The sequence below is a fragment of the Theropithecus gelada genome, chromosome 16 (genome assembly GCF_003255815.1).
Source record: "Theropithecus gelada isolate Dixy chromosome 16, Tgel_1.0, whole genome shotgun sequence".
Lineage (NCBI taxonomy): Eukaryota > Metazoa > Chordata > Mammalia > Primates > Cercopithecidae > Theropithecus > Theropithecus gelada.
In genome coordinates, this window is record NC_037684.1 from 66,337,446 (window position 1) to 66,360,825 (window position 23,380).

Here is a 23,380-nt window from a genome sequence, read left to right on the forward strand (position 1 = left end):
CAGTCTTGCTGGAAGATCTTGAGCAACCTCTTTCATCTCTGCTGGGAGGCCTCAATTTCTTCATCTTAAAACACGGAAGTTGGACCAGATGGTCTCCAAGGGCTTTCATATATATATAGTTAATAATAATTTTTTTTTTTTTTTTTTTTTTGGAGACAGAGTCTCGCTCTGTCACCCAGGCTGGAATGCAGTGATGTGATCTCAGCTCACTGCAACCTAAGCCTCCCCAGGTTCAAGCGATTCTCCTGCCTCAGCCTCCCAAGTAGCTGGGATTATAGGTGCCCATCACCACGCCCGGCTAATTTTTGTGTTTTTAGTAGAGACGGGGTTTCACCATGTTGACCAGGCTGGTCTCAAACTCCTGACCTCAGGCGATCCGCCCGCCTTGGCCTCCCAAAGTGCTGGGATTACAGGCATGAGCCACTGCGCCTGGTCCAATAATTTAAATGTCAGCACTAGTATATATGTTTTAAGGACATGCCATTTTAATAGGAGAAAAAAAGTCACATTCAAGTGTAGACATGGACATCATGTCTAGGAGGCATCTGACTGTTCCTGAAACGTGGGCTGTGCCCCAAACACCGAGGATCCCACCTTACCACACCCTGGATTCTGTGCTCCCACCTCTCACCACACTGAGTTCTGTCCTGATGCGTCCACCTCTTCCCTGTCACTCCCCCGAGCCACGTGAGTGGTCTCAGCTCTATTTGCCTAGCAACTGGAATCCTGGGCTTCTGTCTCTGCATCACCCCGGATGCACCAAAGGCAGGTTCCAGTGGAATTTTTCTGGGCCTGTTAGCAGTTAGCACTTCTGGCTGACTGCTCACATTACACCCCAAACACACAGTCCACTTCAGCTTGGGGGCAGCCCACCGACAGCCTCTGCACCCCACATGCCCTTTTCCCAAGAGCTTGACTTCGGCTCTTCCCAGCTCCTTGCAAGCCCTTCAGTATTCTTCTCTGCTAATCCCTCCATCCCCATGAAGCACCCAGCCACAATCCACAAACAGGCCTGCCAAAACTCTCAGTGCTCTACCATCAGACCCAAGGCAGCCACACCTTGGTCAGAACTTGAGTGACTGGTCTGGGTTCCTCACAGGAGCAAATCTCCAAGTGTGGTCCCTGCACCAGCAGCATGAAGTCCTCTGGGATCTATTCATGCAGAGCCCCAGGCCCTGCCCCAGCACCGGATCTTACATTGTAAAGATCCCCAGGTGGTTTAGATGCATGGTAACCTTTGAGAAGCGCTGCTGTGGACTGTCCTAGGTCAACTAACCCGTTAGAGGACGCTCCTGGATAACAAGCACCATCTCCCTTCCCGGGCACTGTAGGAACAGGAAGCCATGCCAGGATCAGGGATGCTGACTGGCCCAGGGAGGTGGGAGAGCGCATCCTGGAGGGAGACCACGTGCCGACACAGGCTAGCCTGTCCATGCAAACTGGACTTCTCACAGCTGTACAGAACCTCAAGAGAGTGATCACCACTCTCTTGGAGGTCCTACTTTGCAAAGAAAGAAGATGGATGCGTAACTTGTAGGGATGGAAAGACTTGTGAAACAAGGCTGTTGTACCGCTAAGTACTGGAAGAGTTTCCATCATCACTGTTGCAGCCTCCACCACCAAACTGGAAAGATGTTTCAGCCAAGCCTGGAAGCACAGTGCATTACTGGGCAGGTACTTCTGCTAGGGAGCCATGACCGCAGGAGCTCCCCCTTCCCTTCATAAAGCTTTATAGTCCTCAAATGGCTTTTGCCTTGTAGTGTCCCAGCTAGAACTGGGCCATGGGGTAAATGCCAGATAGGTGGGCAGAAGCCAAGTTTCTTACTTGGAAAAAGTTACATGAAGGAAGCAAGGTTTGGGCTCCACTAAAATCACGTCGCCACTCTGCTTCTCCATCCCACAGCTCCAACTACAAAACTGCTCCCCAGGTAACCAGGGGAGCCAAGACTCCCTTTCTCTCCAAGACATCCTTCATAAATCTTTCTCCTCCTTCCATCCACTTTTCCTGATTTCTCACACAATGACCCATGTCTTTTTTTTTTTTTTTTTTTTTTTTCTCCCTGCTCATTCCTTGGATCTGTGAAAGGTGCAACCTAGTACACCGGGTCCCCAGACCACCACAGCTCAGCAGTGAGACCCCACATCTCAGTTTTCAGAGCTGCCTCTTTACTATGGTGAAGTCATTTTAGGAACATGCAGAGAAAAGCAAACTGGAGCATACATCTTGCAGGCAAGAAAAATCAATTCTTACCATCAGAGAACAGCTAGTCTTCTCTGGGGGCTGCTACCTCAGAGGAGAGTCTTGGGTTCAGGCTGAAGCCCTCAGACTCAGAGCCAAGACTCTGCCGGCTTCCTCTCCATGAAGCCTCTGCGGGAAATGAAGCTCAGGCAAGTCGCTAGCCCAGGGCCAGTGCTCTGGGCACCCCAGAGGAGGTTCCTGTGGCTTTGCTCATTGCTGTTCTTTCACAAAGAACCCACTACATTGCACAGTTCCTTCCAAATCCGCTCCAGTGCTTGCTGGGAAATCAACAACTCGTTCTGGACTTTCCAGATGCAACGTTTCTGGAGACCTTCTTTTTTTATTTTTTCTTCACTCCCCCTCTTTTTCCCCTTTCTCAGCTAAAAAACGTTGGCTAAGGTCACAACAAACAATGGCCAAGCTTGTGTCACTGACCAGATGCCTCCCACCCCCAGGCCTGTGGACAAGGGTAGCTTTGTTCACTGTGTTTTAGGCGGGACTTCCTGGGCCTGCCCAAGCCCTGCTGGGGAATGTTTTGGCCAACTTCTTCCCAACCCTATGTCACGGCTCTGGCCCTGGCCCCGGCCTCAGCTGTGTGAACCCAAGGCCAGATAAAAGCCAACATAAAAAGAACGGAGAATGTTCCTCCAAAGAACCACTGTGTGGAAAGCCGGTGCTTCCAGAGGGGCGAGATGAACGTCTCTTGCCTTCAACTCTGCTCTCGCTACCACCAAACCTGGACAGATAACGAACAAAGACAGGGTCACGCGGGGTCTCCACTGAAACGGGCCCGAGGATCACAAAGTCATTACTTACAAGTAGCGAAAGGATTGGACTCCAAGAGCAATACTGCAGCCACCAACTAAATGAGCGTGGGCAGGGGCTTGGATCCTTGGTGAATATATCGTATCATTCCGTTTAGAAAGATTTCTGCAGCAGCTGACGATTTAGCACTCAAACTGCCGCATATTTCTGTGTTTGCTTTCAGACGCAAACCTTTGGGGTTTTAGGAACTGATTCTTTATATAGAACTAAATACGGTTTTCTAGAGAAACCAAGATCCTGAGGACCGAGGGTTCCCTATTAAGCAAATGGATAAACTTATGTATGAAGAGGTTTCAATACCAGCTCCTTGGGTTGGGGGAAGAAAATAAGTACTATCGTCTAAGGATGGAGTCAGACCAGAGCTAAGCTGTTGTTTTATTGCTTACTAGCTGCAAGAGCCTGGGCAATGGCTCTGGCTTCAATTTCTCCAAGTGCAAAATGCAGATGATCACAGTATCTTTCTCAAAAGACTGTGTGAGAGATTAAAGGGGGTGGGGTGGGGCATCCGTGGAAACATTGTACCTAGTGGATGATGTAAATGCGCAATGAAAGCTAGGATTTTTGCTGTTACTACCACCAGTAGCTGAAAGGGTAGGCACTGCAGTTACCCTGGGTCCAAAAAAAAAGTCTAGACCAGACAATAAAAAGCAAACGGCCCAATTTAGAAAATGAGCAAAAGACATTCCTCCAAAGAAGATATCAAAATGACCAATAAGCACATGAAAAGACGCTCAACACCACTAATCATCAGGGAAATGCAAATCAAAACTACAGTGAGATATCAGCCCACACCCATTAGGATGGCTTCTTCAAAAAACCAGACAAGACCGGGCACAATGGCTCACGCCTGCAATCCCAGCACTGCGGGAGGCCAAGGCGGGTGGATCACTTGAGGTCAGGAGTTCGAGACCAACCCGGCCAACATGGTGAAACCCTGTCTCTACTAAAAATACAAAACTTAGCCAGGCGTGGTGGGGCATGCCTGTCGTCCCAGCTACTAGGGAGACTGAGGCAGGAGAATCCCAGGAGGCAGAGGTTGCAGTGAGCTGGGATCACGCCATTGTACTCCAGCCTGGGCAACAGAGCAAGGCTCTGTCCCAAAACAAACAAATAAACAAACATCAACAAAACAGAAAAGAACAAGTACTAGTACGGATTGAGAACTGTTGGAACCCTTGTGACCTGCTGGTGGGAATGTAAAATGGTGCAGTCCCTATGGAAAATAGTGTGTTAATTCCTCAAAAAATTAACACAGAATTGCCATATGGTCCAGCAATTCCATTAATAGGTATATACCAAAAAGAACTGAAACAGGGTCCTGAAGGGAGGGTCATGCTGCCTGTTCATGGCAACATTATTCACAAGAGCCAGAAGGTAGAAACAACCCAAGTCATGGTAAAATAAACACAATGGAATATTTTTTTTTTTTTTTTTTGAGACGGAGTCTCGCTCTGTCACCCAGGCTGGAGTGCAGTGGCCGGATCTCAGCTCACTGCAAGCTCCGCCTCCCGGGTTCACACCATTCTCCTGCCTCAGCCTCCCGAGTAGCTGGGACTACAGGCGCCCGCCGCCACGCCCGGCTAAGTTTTTGTATTTTTAGTAGAGACGGGGTTTCACCGTGTTAGCCAGGATGGTCTCGATCTCCTGACCTCGTGATCCGCCCGTCTCGGCCTCCCAAAGTGCTGGGATTACAGGCTTGAGCCACCGCGCCCGGCCACAATGGAATATTATTCAGCCTTAAGAACGGCAGTTTTTTTGTTTTTGTTTTTCTTTTTTTTTTTTTGAGACGAAGTCTCACTCTGTCAAGCTGGAGTGCAGTGGCGCGATCTCGGCTCACTGCAACCTCTGCCTCCTGGGTTCAAGCGATTCTCCTGCCTCAGCCTCCCAAGTAGCTGGGACTACAGGTGTGCACTACCATGCCCGGCTAATTGGAAGGAAATTTTGACACATGCAACCATGTGGATGAACCTTGAGGACATTATGCTCAGCGCAACAGCCAGACACAAAGGGACAAATACTATTTGTTTCCACCTCTATGAGGCACCTAGAGAAGTCAAATAGATAGTGACAGGTTGCACAATGGACGTGACCAGGTGTTGTGGGCAGGGGACGTTAGGAATTAGTGTTTAATGGGTCCACAGTGTCAGTGGTACAAAATGGAAGCGTTCTGGAGATTAATGGTGATGATGATGGCTGCATGACCATGTGTGTATACACAAAGTCACCGAACTATACATTTAAAAATGATGGAGATGGTGGATTTCATGTCATGTATGTTTTGTCACGATTTAAAAAAAAAAAAAAAAAAAACCTGAGACCCACAGAGATAGTTTAGCTCAAAAGACCCTGTGAACCATAAGCCACATCATGAGATATACCACCTCAGGCTCTCCACGTACACCCAGAAGAAAGCCACCCCAGCTTCTTGGCAACGGTGAACAGAAAGCCCAACTAGAAGACGAGGCTGGGGCCCGACGAGGTGGCTCACGCCTGTAATCCCAACACTTTGGGAGGCCGAGGTAGGTGGATCATCTGAGGTCAGGAGTTTGAGACCAGCCTGGCCAACATGGCGAAAACCCATCTCTACTAAAGATGCAAAGAATTAGCTGGGTGTGGTGGCATGCACCTGTAAATCTCAGCTACTCAGGAGGCTGAGGCAGGAGAATCACTTGAACCCGGGAGGCAGAGGTTGTAGTGGGCTGAGATCATGCCACTGCACTCCTACCTGGACGACAGAGTGAGACCCTGTCTCCAAAAAAAAAAAAAAAAACCATGAGGCTGGCCACCTATAGCAGGACTCACTCACCATGGTTCATCTTGTGTTCGATCTTGGGGAGACCGAGGGAACACAGCCAGCATTCTAATGTCAATTGAGGGCTTTTTTCCATTTAGGGGTGTGGCACACTTGGGCTCCTGGAGGGGGTAACAAGGTGCCTCTCCCTTGGATATATCAATTCGTTTCTGCGTGTGCATCCCACCTTCCTGGTCCTTTCTCTTCCACGCCTGACAGCAGGGTTCATCTCTTCCTTCTCAAAGTTATCAGTGCGGCTGCTTGAGGGACTCTCCCTCCCTAATTGCTGGGTTTCAATCTGCTGCAGGAGCGACTGTGAGAATCTTGTACTGAGCACTCACTCTGCACCAGGCGCTGTTCTATGCTTCACATGTTTCCTATCACTTAATCCTTCTAACAAACCAAAAAGGAAAATTCTATGATCATCCTCATTTAACAGAGGAAAACGGAGGCTCCTGCGAGAGACTGCGCAGGATGGGTCAGAAGAACAACCCACAGGGGCAATATTCTAGGCCATGGGGCCAGCCTGAGCCAAGGTCAGAGAGAAACCGTGTGGGTAGAGGCTGTGGGGGAAAAGCAGGTAGATCCATTCATTAGCGTTTAAGAGGCATGGGAGGTGAGAAAAATAGTAGTGAAGGATGGCGTCAGATCACGGGAGGCCATGAGGACATCAAGAACTAAGAAATTTCGATTCTAGAAAGGAGAAGAAAACACCGGTGGATTCTGAGCCAGGGAGAAGTCACAATCAGGGCTGTGGTTGGTAGAAATCCTCATGATACCAGGGTGTAAGAAGGTCAAATGTGAGGGAGAAACTAGAGGGAGGAAACTGGCTATAGAATCCCCCTCCACCTTCTTTCTCTCTCCCCTCTCTCACCCATCATAAAAACAAGAGAAAGGCAATGCTCAAGCCTACACTTGCAAAATGGTCCCCAACCAGCCATGAAAAGGAGGCGAGAGCATCACATCCAGCGGTGGGGAGTCTCCCACCGGAAGCTGAGTTATTTGCATCTTCTCTCTGCAATGTGGGAGGAGAGGCCGGGTGATGAATCCACACACTCGTTTTTGAGGTCAGGCATGCTACAGAAATAGACAGGACCAAGGTACTTTTCTGTTCTTGGAGATGGGCCCTCACCCATAAGAAGGGAAAAGCAGGCCGGGCACGGTGGCTCACACCTGTAATCCCAACACTTTGGGAGGCCGAGGCAGGTGGATGACCTGAGGTCAGGAGTTTGAGACCAGCATGGCCAACATGGTGAAACCCCATCTCTACTAAAAATACAAAAATTAGCCAGGCGTGGTGGTGCGCACCTATAATACCAGCTACTAGGTAAGCTGAGACAGAAGAATGAACTCGGATGGCGGAGGTTGCAGTGAGCCGAGATCACGCCATTGCACTCCAGCCTCAGTAACAGAGAAAGACACTATCTCAAAACAAAAACAAAAACAAAAACCTTCATTTGAACCTAGATGGCCAAGACCTTCACCTTCAGTCCTTTCAGGTTAGCGGAATTAAAATGGCCATGAAAGCTTTCATAGCCTGTGACTCCTCAGTTTTGTAATAGCAAAGAGGGGACAGTTTTGAGACTGTTAAACATTAACAGCTGTCCCCGACACCACTTTGACATTGCATCACACAGATGAACAGATACAATCACAGGCAACAATGCATCACTCCAGGCAACACACAGAAATCACTGTCATTGCAAATCCCAGTAGGGCCCCCAGCCAAGGGCAAGGGACCTTTCCGGGCCATTACAAACCAGGAGGCTGATCTGCTCTGACCCGACCTCAGCAGAACACACTAGTCCTGCAGACATTTAATTCTTTAGGATTCCCCAAAGTTAATCTCTCAGAGTATGTAAGACTCACGAATACATTCTAAGGGTTTATGGCTTGGGTCCATCCTAGCATCTCAAAATCCAAAAGTCACTTTGGTTTTCCTTTATTAACCCCATCCTTAGTGATTAGCGTTGGCTGTGAAAACCACGCTACTGGTGTCTCCTTCTGGCCTCTGCAAACAGATAGCTTGCTGCCTATGGAGCCACACGTACGAATGGCAGACAGCAGAGAATCCGTGATCCCCAAGCAAAAGGACGGACGATCATGTCCACCAAGCTGAGTTTTCCTGAGTTCAACAGCATCAGATGAGACCAACCCTCTTATTATTTTGTGTTTCAGTCAAGTTGAAAACTGTCAACCAAAATAGGCCTTATTTGCTGTAGGCCCTTGTCCTCCGTAGGATGAATTGGGTTGTCTTTAAAATGATAATTAATAGGCCGGGCGTGGTGGTGGCTCATGCCTGTAATCCCAGCATGTTGGGAGGCCAAGGCGGGCGGCTCATGAGGTCAGGAGTTCCAAACCAGCCTGGCCAATATTGTGAAATCCTGTCTCTACTAAAAATACGAAAATTACCTGGGCATGGTGGCATGCACCTGTAGTCCCAGCTACTTGGGAAGCTGAGGCAGTAGAATTTCTTGAACCCGGAGGCAGAGGTTGCAGTGAGCTGAGATTGTGCCACTGCATTCCAGCCTGGGTGACAGAGTGAGACTCCCGTCAAAAAAAAAAAAGATAATTAATAAGAAAGCACATCTGGGTAGCGTGATGACTCACTTTTTGTAAAGGCTTCACAGTCATGAACAGAAAAATTATTCATCAGCCTAAGCAGTCTCCAGGGTACAGGGTCTCAGGGATACCCCCGTCTCCCATACGTGGCCTCCTGTCCGCATGATCAATCAACTAACAGTTACTAACTACCCTTTCCCGCATCCTGTGTGGGATGCAGGCAGGTATTATATGTAGGACCTGACTCCTAAAATTCAGAAGCTAAGTCACAAACATGGGCAAAAAAAAGGACTAGGTAACAAAGGAGTCTGCAATAGTGCCAAATGCTATATGATAAGCTGGCAGACAATAAGAGCTTTCAGAATCCAGAGGAGGGCGAGGTCACTTTTGGCGGGGATGGTCCAGGGAGGCTTCCCAAAAGATAAAGAACTTGCCTCACAGCAGGGATAAAAAACAAGGGCTTGACGGGAGCCCAAGGAACATGATGTACGAAGCAGAATAAGGTTTGATAAAGGACGGGACATAGGGAAATGAGAGACAGTAAAGTTGATTCAGAAGGAAATGACAGAAGTTTGAACCAGTAACTTGAAGAGATGTGGCTATGGTAAGAGCCCGTTTGGGGGCATGCAGCAGAGTCTGTTGGCCATAGATCCAAGTTCAAAGTGTTCGGTGGGGAGTAGGGGTGAGTATGGCCCTGGGCACGTGGAGTTGGAGGCAGGGCATGCAGTACAGTCTGCTGGTCTGCTGGCCATAGATCCAAGTTCAAAGTGTTCGGTGGGGAGTAGGGGTGAGTATGGCCCTGGGCACGTGGAGTAGGAGGCACATGCTCAGAGATGGTGGTGAGATCCTACAGGCTGCCTAGGAGTTCACAGAGAAAGAAAGGACCTTGCACTGAACCTTGGGGGCCTGCTCTTGCCTAAGCAGTGGGAGAAGAAATTCTTCTCCAGCATGCCTCAGGCCCAATCCCTCCCTATCCTGTGCCTTTCATTAGCGCATGCAACAGCCCCAGGGCCCCTTCTCCAAGACTCTCAAAGGCAAGAGCCAGGTCTTCATCTTTTTTGCCTCTAACCAGGCTAGTGCCCAACACTCGGGGACAACATGGGAAATAAACCATGTGAGTTCTGAGAATCAGGCACAGAAACCAAATGAGGAGGGGGGATACAAGAAGAAATAAGTACAGCTGACCCTTGAACAACACAGGGCTTTAGAGGTGCTAACCCCGACCTCCCCATGCAGTTGAAAATCTGTACATAACTTTTGACTCCCCCAAAAGTTAACTACTAACAGCCTACTGTTGACTGGAAGCCTCAGTGATAAACCAAACAGTTGATTAACATGTATTCTGCATGTTATCCATATTACAGACTTTATTCCTAAAGTAAGCTAGAGAAAAAAACAACGCTAAGAAAATCATAAGGGGCTGGGCACAGTAGCTCACGCCTGTAATCCCAACACCTTGGGAGGCTGAGGTGGGAGGATCACTTGAGCCCAGGAGTTTGAGACCAGCCTGGGCAGTCTGGTGAGTGAGACCCCATCTCTACAAAAATAAACACAAATAAAAAATAAAAATAAATTAGCCTGGCACGGCGCACGCCTGTAGACCCAGCTACTAGGCAGTCCGAGGCAAGAGTATCCTTGACCCCTGGAAGTTGAGGCTGCAGTAAGCCAAGGTTACTCCACTGCACTCCAGCCTGGGCAACAGAGTGAGACTGTCTCTAAATCAATAAATAATAAATTAAACCATCAGAAAGGGAAAATACACCTATAGTACTGTACCGTATTTACTGATCCCATAAGTTTACATCATCTGTTTACAAGATGAATCCTTTGAAATGGTGGCAACCGCAGCTGCAGACCTCAATCGACGGTACCTGACAAGCAACTGAACTTTTTCTTGTAATGTCAGGACTTTTCTCTGCTTCTGGGGAACGTTTCCAGCATCACTAGTGGCATACTCTATAGGTCCCATGGTGTTATTCGAGGCTTACGGCATTGCACTAACCATGATGAAAAATACATAGAACAGTGAGGGCTCACATTTTACTGCGATACCCAATTTACTGGAGTGATGAACTGTTCATCCAGGGCTTATCAGCATCACATGGCGTTTTAAGCCGATACTCTCAGCACCTGAGCTCACTGCAGTAACAACGAGGAGTGGCCACAAAATTACTACAGTATACACTATGGCTAGTTTTATGCAGTTATGATTAATACTACATCTTTGCCTTTGTTTACATTTCGCTTAAATGTGAATGGTGCCATATACAGTCTGAATGTTTGTGTCGGTAAAATTTTTAAAAATTTTAACTTTCTATAGATTTGTTTGTATTTTATGGTAGTAAATGATAAACTAGTATCGAATATATTTTAGGCATTCACGGCATGTCTAACATTTTCTTAATTTTTTTGATATTTCTAGACTAGGTAGTCTGTCTTCAATTTTTTTCAAATGGTCACAAATCTCCAAAAATGTTTTCCAATATAATAATTGGAAAGAATCCATGTATAAGTAGATCTGTGCAGTTCAAATCCATTGTCTGAGAGTCAACTGTAGTTAAGAGTGTTCGGCCAGGCGCGGTGGCTCACGCCTGTAATCCCAGCACTTTGGGAGGTCGAGGTGGGTGGATCACGAGGTCAGGAGATCGAGACCAGCCTGGCTAACACGGTGAAACCCCGTCTCTACTAAAAATACAAAAAATTAGCCGGGTGTGGTGGTGGGCACCTGTAATCCTAGCTACTTGGGAGGCTGAGACAGGAGAATCACTTGAACCTGGGAGGTTGCAGTGAGCCAAGATCGTGCCACTGCACTCCAGCCTGGGCAACAGAGTGAGACTCCGTCTCAAAAAAAAAAAAAAAAAGTGTCCAAGTGAGATGCCAAAGAAAATGCTCACTGAATACACAGAGGGTGTGTCTCATTTATCTTGGAAAGAGAAATATGGTAGAGTGATGGGTGTAGACTTGGATCACAGGCACACAAGGAGCTATAAGCATAGGACGCAAAGGGAAGCAAGATCTTTAGGTAAGAGGCCATTAAAGAAGAGAACAAGAAAGGACAGGCCACAGACCATGGCTGGCTCCAGACCAAGGGCTGTGTTGGGCAGAGGGCTCCCATGAGGTGACTGCAGCCAGTTTCTTGTACACATCATGGTAGATGTAGACATCATGGTAGATGGTAGAGCCTTAGGACCCTTATAAAATTTCTATGGGTCCCACCCCATAAAAGATTCCTAGTATCAGCCGGGCGCAGTAGCTCACGCCTGTAATCCCAGCATTTTGGGAGGCCAAGGCAGGTGGATCGCCTGAAGTCAGGCGTTCAAGGCCAGCCTGGCCAATATGGTGAAACCCCGTCTCTACTAAAAATGTAAAAATTAGCCGGGTGTGGTGGCATGCACCTGCAATCCCAGCTACTCGGGAGGCTGAGACAGGAGAATCGCTGGAACCCAGGAGACAGAGGTTGCAGTGAGCTGAGATCACGCCATTGCACTCCAGCCTGGGTGACAGAGTGAGACTCCATCTCACAAAAAAAAATTTCCCAGTATCAAGTGGACATATCAGAAATGGCACCCAGTTGAAAAGGCCTCCAAACAGCCCTCATTCTAAGGGATCCCATAGCTTGGTTTCCCCTTCCTGCAGCCATTCATATCCCACTGTGACACCTCGCTCCATCCATCACTGTGTACCAGCTGCACTATTATTTACTCAGTATTTTTTTCGAAGTGACTTATATCCCACTGAAATGTAGCCTGGCCCTAAGCAATAATATCTGTGAAATCACAGATTTGATTTGGTTTGGGTTTCTTTCTACTACACACTAAAATAAATATAACTTTAAAACTGCCATCTCCACATGATCTAAAATTATCTCACGGATCCTTAGTTGGAAACTCGGCACACTTTGAGAAACACTGTCTCTGGCTACACATCAAGTCACCATGCAGCATCCACAAAGTGCTTCCAGAGATTTTTTTTTTTTTTTTTTTTTTTTTTTTGAGACGGAGTCTGGCTCTGTCGCCCAGGCTGGAGTGCAGTGGCCGGATCTCAGCTCACTGCAAGCTCTGCCTCCCGCGTTTACGCCATTCTCCTGCCTCAGCCTCCCGAGTAGCTGGGACTACAGGCGCCCGCCACCTCGCCCGGCTAGGTTTTTGTATTTTTTAGTAGAGACGGGGTTTCACCGTGTTAGCCAGGATGGTCTCGGTCTCCTGACCTCGTGATCCGCCCATCTCGGCCTCCCAAAGTGCTGGAATTACAGACTTGAGCCACCGCGCCTGACCGATTCTCTTTTTTTAATCCAGAAAATCAAACCTGAATTCTCTACTGACCACGTCCCCACAACGACAGAACATGGTACCTGGCGCGTGCCTGAATCTCTGGGAGATTAAGGGCATAGTAAAAGGAGAGGCAGGGGACTTCCCTGTAAGAAGCATCTGACAGCTGTCCCAGGACACTGCCTATCAAACTAGCAATAAGAGGAAAAGAAAAAGAAACAACTCATTCAGTCTTAAAAACAAAATCCAAAAATGACAAACAGAATCAGAGGAAAAAAAAAAAAACCCAAGAACCATGAGGCCAATGAAGGAAATGCAGAAAATCTTGAAATCTGCTGGGCGCGGTGGCTCACGCCTGTCATCCCAGCACTTTGCGAGGCCAAGGCGGGCAGATCACGAGGTCAGGAGTTCCAGACCAGCCTGGCCAACATAGTGAAACCTCATCTCTACTAAAAATACAAAAATTAGCCTGGCGCGGTGGCGGGCACCTGTCGTTCCAGCTACTTGGGAGGCTGAGGCAGGAGAATTGCTTGAACCTGGGAGTCGGAGGTTGCAGTGAGTGGAGATCACACCACTGCACTCCAGCCTGGGTGACACAGCAAGATGGTCTCAAAAAAAAAAAAAAAAAAAAAGAAAGAAAGGAAAAAAAAGAAAAAAAGAAAGAAAGAAAAAATATTGCAAACCAAGATGAGTTGTAAAAGGGATGAAATAAGACTTCACACCTTCACCACTCTCTGCCGGTAATCTGAGCTCCACTTCACGCCTCTGCCACTCCCTGTCTCTAATTTGAGATGCAGGATTTGCACGGACCTGAACAGTGAGCAGCCAGCCCTCTCCTCTCAGCACAGATGCCATCTGAGAGGACTGTCCATCATCCATTTACGTACAGCAATTCCCAGAAAACAAGAGAGCAGGAAGTACAGGGTAGAACAAGGGGCGTGGGAGGGATGCTCACAGTTCAGAGAGGTACGGATGCTACAGTCCAAGCCCAGTCAATGCCCTGGCTGCAGGGCATTGAGAAGAGATCTTGGGAACTGTGAGTTTCCATGTTCTCCATCAATTCAGAGTATCACAGAACCAGGTAGTAACGTGAGAGTTCACCAGGCAAAGGCCAACCAGAAAACAGAAACTGGACTGGGAGATGGGTGCATCATCGAACCCACAGGCAGGTAGCTGTGAGGGGGAGTCAACCTTCCCCAAAGCCGACAGTGTGCCAAGGCTGGTGACAATCGATACTTTCTGTTGGTACATGTCACATTTATGTAGATCCTGCCATGTTCATGAATGCATAAAGAAAGAGGGGAAATATGCAAAATCAGGGTGAGGAAACACCATCCTGAAAGCACAAAGGAAAAGCACGTCTCAGAAAATCATTCAGAAGAAAAACTGTCAGGAAACTGCCAGAATGTAAGAAACTGTGATTTCTTTGAAAGAGGAACAGCAAATAGTAACAGAAAAAAAAAAAAAAAAAGCAGTTCATAAAAAGGATGACAAAGAAGACAGTGGATGAGGTGAGGATTACAGAAAAATTGCTCATTTAAATCCATGTTTAGTTGTAGTTGTGGATAACTGCAAATACAAACATTTAAATCAGTGACTTGAGGGGCTAACAGGAAAAGTGTCCCCAAATTGCAAAGGACAAAAAGCAAGGAAATCAAGAGTCTACATAACATACATGTTTAAGAAGTATTCCCTTATTAAAGACAGAATAGGTTAAAATTAATAACCAATTGCAATTAAAATTAATAATCTATTAATAATAAAATTAATAATCAACTGCAAAAATAAAAAATCATGCATATAGGCCGGGTGCGGTGGCTCACACCTGTAATCCCAGCACTTTGGGAGGCCGAAGTGGGGAGATCACTTGGGGTCAGAAGTTCAAGGCTAGCCTGGTGAACATGTTGAAACCCTGTCTCTATTAAAAATACAAAAATTAGCCAGGCATGGTGGTGCACACCTGTAATCCCAGCTACTTGAGAGGCTGAGGCAGGAGAACTGCTTGAACCTGGGAGGCAGAGGTTGCAGTGAGTAGTGATCACGCCATTGCAACCTCACACCATTGCAATTGTGCCTGGGCGACAAAGCAGAACTTCGTCTCAGAAAAAAAAAAATCATCCATATAAACAGGCAAAAAGAGAAAGGGTTACCCAGGAAATCAGATTTTCCTCAGACTTCTCCTCTACCCTACTAATGGCTACAGAGCTCTATCTACTAGAATAAAAGCTCCATACAGCAGGGATTTTGTTTTGCTCCTTGCTCTATCATGGTACACATAGGGCCTGGAATCATCCCTTGGAAAGTGCTAGAAGACAAACCCCACTGAGTTTAAAGCTTCATGGGGTACAGTCATTGTTATGTCCATTGCTGTGGGTATTCAATAAATATTTGTTGAAGCTAAACTGCAAATATGAATTTATATCCAAAACTTTGTAATTCAAGACATACAAAAGTTGTAAGAGTATTTCATATGAAAGAAATAGGAAGGTTCTCTTAGAGGCATGTGAGTGAGGACACCACCCCCTTACCCTCCAGGCTCTAAGAGAGAAAATTAGGAAGATAACACAGCCATGGGGAAGTAATAATACAAATGCAATGCACGTGTAAGTCATTTCTTGCTCAGTATAGACAAACTCCCAGTGCAAAAATCCAGTGAACTGTGTGCTGCCTGGTGGATTTTCCAGCTCACTGGGGGTGAAAATTAGTGCCTGAGTATTTCATTCACTTCCTTTTCTGCTCCTGTCCCTCCCAGAACCCAGATACAAGTTTCTCCTACAAGGGCCAGTGCAGATGAAACATTGGGCCATGTGTAAGGAGCACGCATAACCGATGTTCCCTTTCTGTCCAGGCACATGCCAACAATGGGGACTATTCAAGCTTTAGGGACACTGTGCTGGGAGGATCCACAAACAAGAAGTCTTTGTTTTTCGTCTCCACCAAAACAACACTGTGCTATGTAAGGCACCACAGTGGCCATTTTCTTTGCCGTGGAACTTCAGTCTTGATTTTCTGCATGTTAAAAACTCATATTGAATGGACCAAGTCTTGTTTTCTTCCTTAAATCGGGTAAGACCAATAAACCACCCAGTGGCAATGCTTTCTGTCATCAAAACCCTCTTTATGTCATCCTCCAAGAGCTGTCCCTGCTTTAGAAATCAAAGTATGCAATATGATCTCAATATGGAAAATAGCGGTCCCTCACCAAAATGAAGTACTAAAGAAAGACACAAACACATTAACAAAGCTTATGTTTGTATTGGGGGATCCTCTGGTTGCTTCGATTCTATTTCTTTCACCAATTTTAAAATTTTACTTTATTTAAAAATATTTAAAAATAATTTTTTGATCTTAAAACGTGTATTGAAATTACTTTTTTTTTTTTTTTTGAGACGGAGTCTTGCTCTGTCACCCAGACTGGAGTACAGTGGCGCGATCTCGGCTCACTGCAAGCTCCGTCTCCCGGGTTCACGCCATTCTCCTGCCTCAGCCTCCCGAGTAGCTGGGACTACAGGCGCCCGCCACCACGCCCGGCTAATTTTTTGTATTTTTAGTACAGACAGGGTTTCACTGTGTTAGCCAGGATGGTCTCCATCTCCTGACCTTGTGATCTGCCCACCTCGGCCTCCCAAAGTGCTGGGATTACAGGCGGGAGCCACCGCCGCTGGACTGAAATTACTTTCACAATCAGTAAGTCATCATATACAATCCTAAACATAATATATGATCCCAATTGTGGAGAAAAATATACACAGCATAAGAAAGAATGCCCCTAATTATTTTCTTATTTCTGTTTTTCTATATTTTCCATGTTTTCTATAATGAGCATATTAATTTTAATGCTTTTTAATTTCTAAGCTTATTTTCTATTATCAGCTAGTACATGAATATCACCTTACTAAAAATATTTAAACAAGTCCAATAAAACCCTCCTTGACATATCCCATCACACCTGACATCCCCTAAAATGATCACTATTTATCAGGTAGGGTTTTAGGGTTTATTGTATTATCTTTCAAATGGCAAGACAGTTGGTGTGTGTGGGGGGGTGGTTATCTTTAAGAAAACAAAGACTCTGTAATCCCAGAACTTTGGGAGGCTGAGACGGGCGGATCACAATGTCAGGAGATCGAGACCATCCTGGCTAACCCGGTGAAACCCCGTCTCTACTAAAAAATATAAAAACCTAGCCGGGTGAGGTGGCGGGCACCTGTAGTCCCAGCTACTTGGGAGGCTGAGGCGGGAGAATGGCGTAAACCCGGGAGGCGGAGCTTGCAGTGAGCTGAGATCTGGCCACTGCACTCCAGCCTGGGCGACAGAGCGAGACTCCGTCTCAAAAAAAAAAAAAAAAAAAAAAGAGAAAACAGACAAAATGACTTTCTCAACCAATGCAAGGCTAACACAAAAATTAGAGACGGAAGGCACCTTAGTAATCATCTGATCACATCTCACCATTTTACAGATCAGCAAACAGAGGCCCAGAGACAGAGACTGGACACCAAGTCTCCCCGGTACTCAGAGTCCTCTCCTTGCCCTCGGACTGCCCTAAACCTGGGTGCAGATGTCACCCCCATGACTAGAGGGCTAGCACATGGTCAGATGGCACAGTAGAACCAAGGCCCCATTCAGGACCACTCCCCAAGCCCATCTCCACACTGCTGGGAAAGGTAACCCTCTCCGTCAGGCCCAGCTCTCTTCTGCTCAAGCACAAGCTACTTCCCGTCTGTTAGCAGCCAGGCAGACCTCATGAAAGGAAGGGCCCAGGGAGGAAACATCTGTGTATACAAGAGGGGTGAAGTCATAAGCCCTCTTGACTTTCCCTTTTGGCAAATCCTCTTCTGCCTAATTTTTTTTTCCCCTACATCATTGAGATGTAAAGCTCCATTCAAACAAGGGGGCCTGGAAGACTCCAGCAGCTTGTAGAAACCAAAACTTCCATTCTGCTACAGAGATTCTCAAAAGAAAGTATGTATTGTTGCACTGGGGTGTGGGCGGGGCTAAGAACAGAAGATACATGCCCCGCAAACCACTCAGTTGACCACAGACATCCATGTGTTTTCCCCCTAAACCCAGCTTCTGCCCTTCAGCCAAGCAGAGAGGAAGCTCAAATGCAGGTTCCACAGCTTCTCAGCCACATAACCTTGGCCAAGGCACTTCACCTCTACAAACCTCATCTTTCTTCTTTTCCACATAGGAAAACGCAGATGCCACCACCTACTTCACAGAATTTTTGCAGGGATTAAATAAGAGAGTAGAAACAATGATAGGTATATATCAGCTTCGTCCCATACTTTCCCATCCCCTTGAGAAAAGCCATCAACTGAGGTCACCAACGCTGAGTCATTTGTGTTGCAGGGACTTTCCCAGCAGCCCGGCTAAACTCTCCAGAATGACACCTTCTAACCGTTCTGATATAGATTGAGCTAATGGAAAAAACGAGAGAAAGAGCACATGAATGACAAGACTAGACATTCAAAGAACCATCAGAATGGGTTCTCATCAATGGCTTCGTGGGCCTAGAGCCCTCCGAGTAAATGCATTTGGAAAAGATGTGGTTTCTTGGCTCGCATGGACTGTCTGCTAAACTAACTAAAGCCATTAGACAGAGAGAAAGCTGAAGGAGACCCGCCAGTAAAACTCACAGGGTGGAGAACACACGCAAGTCCACCAGGGCTACAACCATGGAAAGCTGCTGGGGTAAATGAAAACAAGACCCAGAAACAAACATGGTCCTTGGCCAAGAACTGCAAACAAACCAGTGCAAGACCCTGGCAAACTTCTGAAAATGGTTGCATATGCCTTCATCTGAACACTCTTGCCATGGGCAAGGGCACTCCAAGAAAATATTGTACCCCAGATCGATCGCTTAAGCTCCCAGAAATGAGACAGGTTGGATAACAGGCAGGAAAAATGAGCTAAGTTCCCCTTCTTCCCCAGCATTGGATATCCGCAAAATCAATTTCACTGCCTTTATCTCACCATTAGATCTTATCTTTTTGTTGTTTTTTAGTAGCTAAAGGACTACTGTGGACCAGTAACTTGATATACAGTAGTTTAGTTGACCCTTATAAAAAGCCTGGTAGGGAAGTCTTTATTTTCATTTTATAATTGGGCTAGCTTGAACCCAGTGGTCTGTCTCCAAAGCTAGTGCTAATTCCATCTCACCCCACACTGTCCCCCGATTCCTCCATCTACAATCACAGAAAGCTGATAGGCTGAATGAAAACGAGCCCTAGAAACAAACATGGTCCCTGACCAAGAACTGCAAAAGGCAGTTCCCAAAACCCTTTCCCATCATACCTGAGGCTCCTCTGCGGTGTCTAGGAATCCGATATCCCAAGGCAAATCCTCCAGGGTGGAAGTTACAGTCGAAGCCATGACCTGCCAAGGTCTTGATCAATTGTCAAATTGATAATCAGGGAGAAGGTAACAGCAGATTGCCTGTGGGAAGCCTCATTAACTGGTGGGAGGGTCCCAACGGGGAGAAACAGGACTAAGAGGGTGGGTAGGAAACAACCAAGAGAAGCATCTCCACAGCAAAGAGCCCTGACCAGCACCCCTGAGTGAAATGATACCCTAGAAGGATGCCAACTGAGTGTCACACACTGCATAGCTGTGAGCAGTGTTTTCAGCTGGCAGGGCTGGGAGCCCCAGAAGGCAGCCCCTGTGCACTCACGCAGAACAAGTGGCACAGGCTGCCACAGGCTCCGTCCTCACCCTGACGCACTCACGCTCAGTCCCCAGAAAGCCCCTCCTGTGTAGGCTGAATTCTGGAAGCCTGGGTTCAACTCGCCAACCCAGAAGGGGAACCACCTTGCTCTGTCTAGTGGGCCAAGCTCCTCATTTTGGGGCTGTCTCCTGGGCAACTGAGCCCCCGCCCATGCCCAGCTTCTCCTCCCCTGTGCATAGCCACACCTCACCCCCACAGCGGCTCTCCTTTGGGTGGCCTGTGATGAGTGACCTTCATCCCTTACGCACGGGAGCTCCTTGAGAGCAATAACGTCCTACTCAAATCCATCCCCAGGCACAGAAAATGTACACAATAAACACACATTGGCTAGATGGAGTTCTTCCCGGTCTCTGAGTAGGGTTTTCAGCTCACCTAGAAAGCAGCTTTCTTCCTTTCCTGGGGTCACCCAGGCACCCAGGCGGGGGAAGAGAGGGAACCCAGAAGGCAGAGACAAAAGCACTGCCCATACATTTATCTATTTTATCCTAGGAGGGGTCTGGGCTACTTAAACGCTCTCAGGAGTCCCCAAACCACAAATGAATAAAACGGACCAAGGGGAAAAGATCATCCATGGCTTTGTGGGCCTAGGGCCCTCCAAGTAAATACACTTAGAAAAGACGTGGTTTCTTGGCTCATGTGGACTGTCCCCTAAAGTAACTAAAGCCATTAGAGAGAAAGCTGAAGGAGGCCAAGTGATCTTCTATGAAAACAGCAGTCTGAGTTACCAATGCTAGATCTGAAATGTATATACGTGGCTGGCTGTTGCCTATGTGATTTTAAAGAACTGGTATATTTTCACCCAAGAACCCCCAGCGCCTGAACACTTGGTCACCCTGGAGAAGCCCTTGTTTGTAGGGTCACACGCCACCGGCTCCATGGGAAGGGAGCCCAGGAACCATCTCTCTAGAACAGCAGAAGGCACCAGGCCTCTTCATCAACGTGGCATCTGTGGAGCCCACAGATTCAAGTGCTGAATCGTCTAGAAAAAAACAGGACTGAGATTTGCTGAGATCTCAGAATCTGGAAGAACTCCTCCAGCCCTCTCCACAGGTACCGACTCTGCCTGGAGGAGCACGGCAGTGAGATCCTTCTCTTTGGCTAGGGAGCCTCACCTCTCTCCCCCATGGGTCTTAAAAGGAGAGAAGAAAGTGACCATAACAGGTGCTGGCGTCCTATCCACCCCCTGAGCATCGGAGCGATGATTCTCAAGCTTCAGCACGCATCAGAAGGGCTGTTAGGACACGGTCTGCTGGGCCCACCCTGCGAGCTTCTGGATCCGTAGGTGTGGGTGCCCACCCAACCATCTGCATTTCTCACAAGCCCCCAACTGATACAGCTGCTGCACATGTAGGCACTCCACTTTGAGAATCACTGACTTCAAGAGAAAAACAAAGACTGTCTGTTCTAAATCAACCTCTGGACCTAGAAGATTAATCTTCAGGAAACATAAATTCACTTTCGGAAAGAAAGAGACTCTTTTAACTTTTTTTTTTTTTTGAAAAGCATGGTCCTTTTATTTTTCTTCTTTTCATAGACATGGGTGCAGGGAATATTGCCTGCTTTCCCTAACCATAAGAAAAGGAATCCAAATGAAATGAATAATGGCAACTGTTCTGCTCTCGGCCTTAGCGCGGGTAACAGCAGCGATGGGTGGGAACTGCGCAAATTGGAAACCCACGACTTATCATCGGCATATTGTTGCCAAGCAGGACGGCAGGCTCGGTGTTGCTAGAGCATCTCGTTTTTGCAAGACAAGCTGGAAATCTGGATGTTTAATGTAAAAGCTGCAGATTTTAAGATGTTGGCAATGAACTGAAACATTTTTTAAATCAAACCATGGGCAACCAAAAACAAAACAATAACGCAAGAAAACCCCCATGATTCTGCATTTGATTTTGCATACCGGCTACCAGTGTGCAACCCCTGATTGTAACTGTCGGGGACCTTTATGAGCAGTCATTTGAAGACGGGGTTCCCTGGTTCTAATGAACTGAATACCACCATCTTAGACTAAAGTACCAATCAGCACATCTGCCCCATACCATAGATCCTTTTAGCCAGGACCTCTTACACACTGGTGGGTGCAGCTGGATGCCAGCTTCTGGGGGATCTGGGAACCCCTCCCAAGGGCTTGCGCATGTGTGGCCCGCTCCCACCCACCAGAGAACTGGGCTCCCTAAGCCTGGGCCCAACCTTCTTGGGAAAGGAAGCACAAGACAAGATTCCCGAGGCAGTAAGGACCCTGGAAATCCTGTCCTCTTCAGTCTCTGGAAAGAGGAACAGCGTATCAGCCGAGAAGGTTTGGAAGTGGAGGCGGCGCGTGAGAAAGCTGGAACAGGTTAAGGAATGAGGCAAGTACCACCAGGAGAAAGCAATCGGGGCGACATCAACACATCAAACAGGTTGACAGAAGAACAGGAATTTGGGAACGGAGGAGGAAGCCAGCCAGGCACAGTGGCCTGGGGGAGGATAGAGGCCCATCCTCAGGTCTGAACGAGAAATGACACAGTCATTGTGGTGAGCAGAGAGACGCCCGTGGGTAGCAAGCCCAAGCACTGGAAGCTAGCACCTGGGAACACGGGCCATGGTGGGAAGGAAGGCTGGATCCACGCCTCGTGGGAGGTGGAAGGTATCCAAACCTGCAGAGGTAGGGAGAGTGGGAACGTGTGCTTGGGGGCTGCTGGGAAGACTGAACGGTGATGTGGCCATAGGCGTCCTCACTCTGCCCACAGGAACTGTCCCCTGGCCGACCTCAGACTCTGGCCACCTCCCTGTCCCCAGACCTCCCGCTTCCCAACTGGCTTGTTCGTCCCTGTCTGTACCGCACTGCACATCAGCTTCCCAAAACGACGCTGCATCCTGATCCCCACTGAAAACCAGTCCCTTCCCTTTCCAGGTTGGCCAGGTTTTCCCCCACAAGGAAATCGGCAGCCACCTCCTGGAGACAGTCCAGGCCCATTCAGCCACCGCTGGAGGCCAGCAGTTTTCAAACTTTATTTTCCAAGTCTGATTCACAATAAAAAACACATTTTACTTCACAACTCAATACACAAAAACAAAACAGAAGTTTCATGGAAAAATGCTTGCCCTCGCCACACGTAACGCGCGCCGATATTTTTCTGCCCTGGTTTTTGTGCGGGTTGACACTGATCACTTGCACTATGTGGCTCATGATACATGGTTTGGAAAACACTGCTTTACCTGGTCCCAATCTCCATTTTTAGAATCTCTTTTTTTTTTTTTTTTTAACCTCCATTTCAATCAACAACCCCTATAAAGGATTCCTTCATGACACTTTCTTTGACCCACCAGGTAGAAGTGAATTATCCCCAATTCTGAATCTCTCAGTCCCTGCAGACTGTATATCATTCACAGGCACTTAGATGATAGTCATATAATTTTTCTCTTTTCTAGAACAGGGTCCAATGTCCGGGTGCAGTGGTTGATACCTATAATCCCAGCACTTTGAGAGGCCAGGGCAGGAGGATCACTTGAGTTAAGGAGTTTGAGACCAGTCTGGGCAACACAGTGAGACCCCATCTCTGCAAAAAATTTAAACATTAGCCAGGCATGGTGATGCGTGCCTGCAGTCCCAGCTACTTGAGAGGCTGAGGTGGTAAGATTGCTTGAGCCCAGGAGTTCAAAACCAGCTTGGGCAACATAGTGACAAGCCTGTTTCTACAAAAACTTTTAAAATGAGCCAGGCATGATGGTGCACACCTGCAGTCCCAGCTACTCAGGAGGCCGAGGTGGGAGGATCGCTTGAGCCCAGAAATTCGAGGCTGCAATGAACTATGAGTATGCCACTGCACTTCAGCCTGGGGAACAGAGTGAGACTCTGACTCTGGAAAAAATAAATAAATAAATAAATAAATAAACAAAGTAAATAAATAAAAGAACAAGATCTCAGTCTTTGGCTCCAACACTTAAAATATCTGTCAAATGTTTGATGATATAGGGGAAGCCTG

General features: G+C 47.3%; 1 protein-coding gene across 3 annotated transcripts in view; it reads right to left on the bottom strand.

Moving 5' to 3' along the window:
• GAS7 (growth arrest specific 7) overlaps positions 1 to 23,380 on the bottom strand; it is a 286,811-nt gene that overhangs the window by 121,185 nt on the left and 142,246 nt on the right. Inside the window, exon 2 of one of the 3 annotated variants that reach the window (XM_025361028.1) lies at positions 5,871 to 5,924. The exons of 1 other annotated variant lie outside the window; for it this stretch is intronic. In XM_025361028.1, the coding sequence (XP_025216813.1) occupies positions 5,871 to 5,873 (3 nt within the window). In that variant the 5' untranslated portion in view covers positions 5,874 to 5,924. Of the gene's footprint in view, positions 1 to 2,251; positions 2,626 to 5,870; positions 5,925 to 23,380 lie in introns of those variants that run through there. One more of the 3 variants, XM_025361027.1, reaches the window with a different exon arrangement.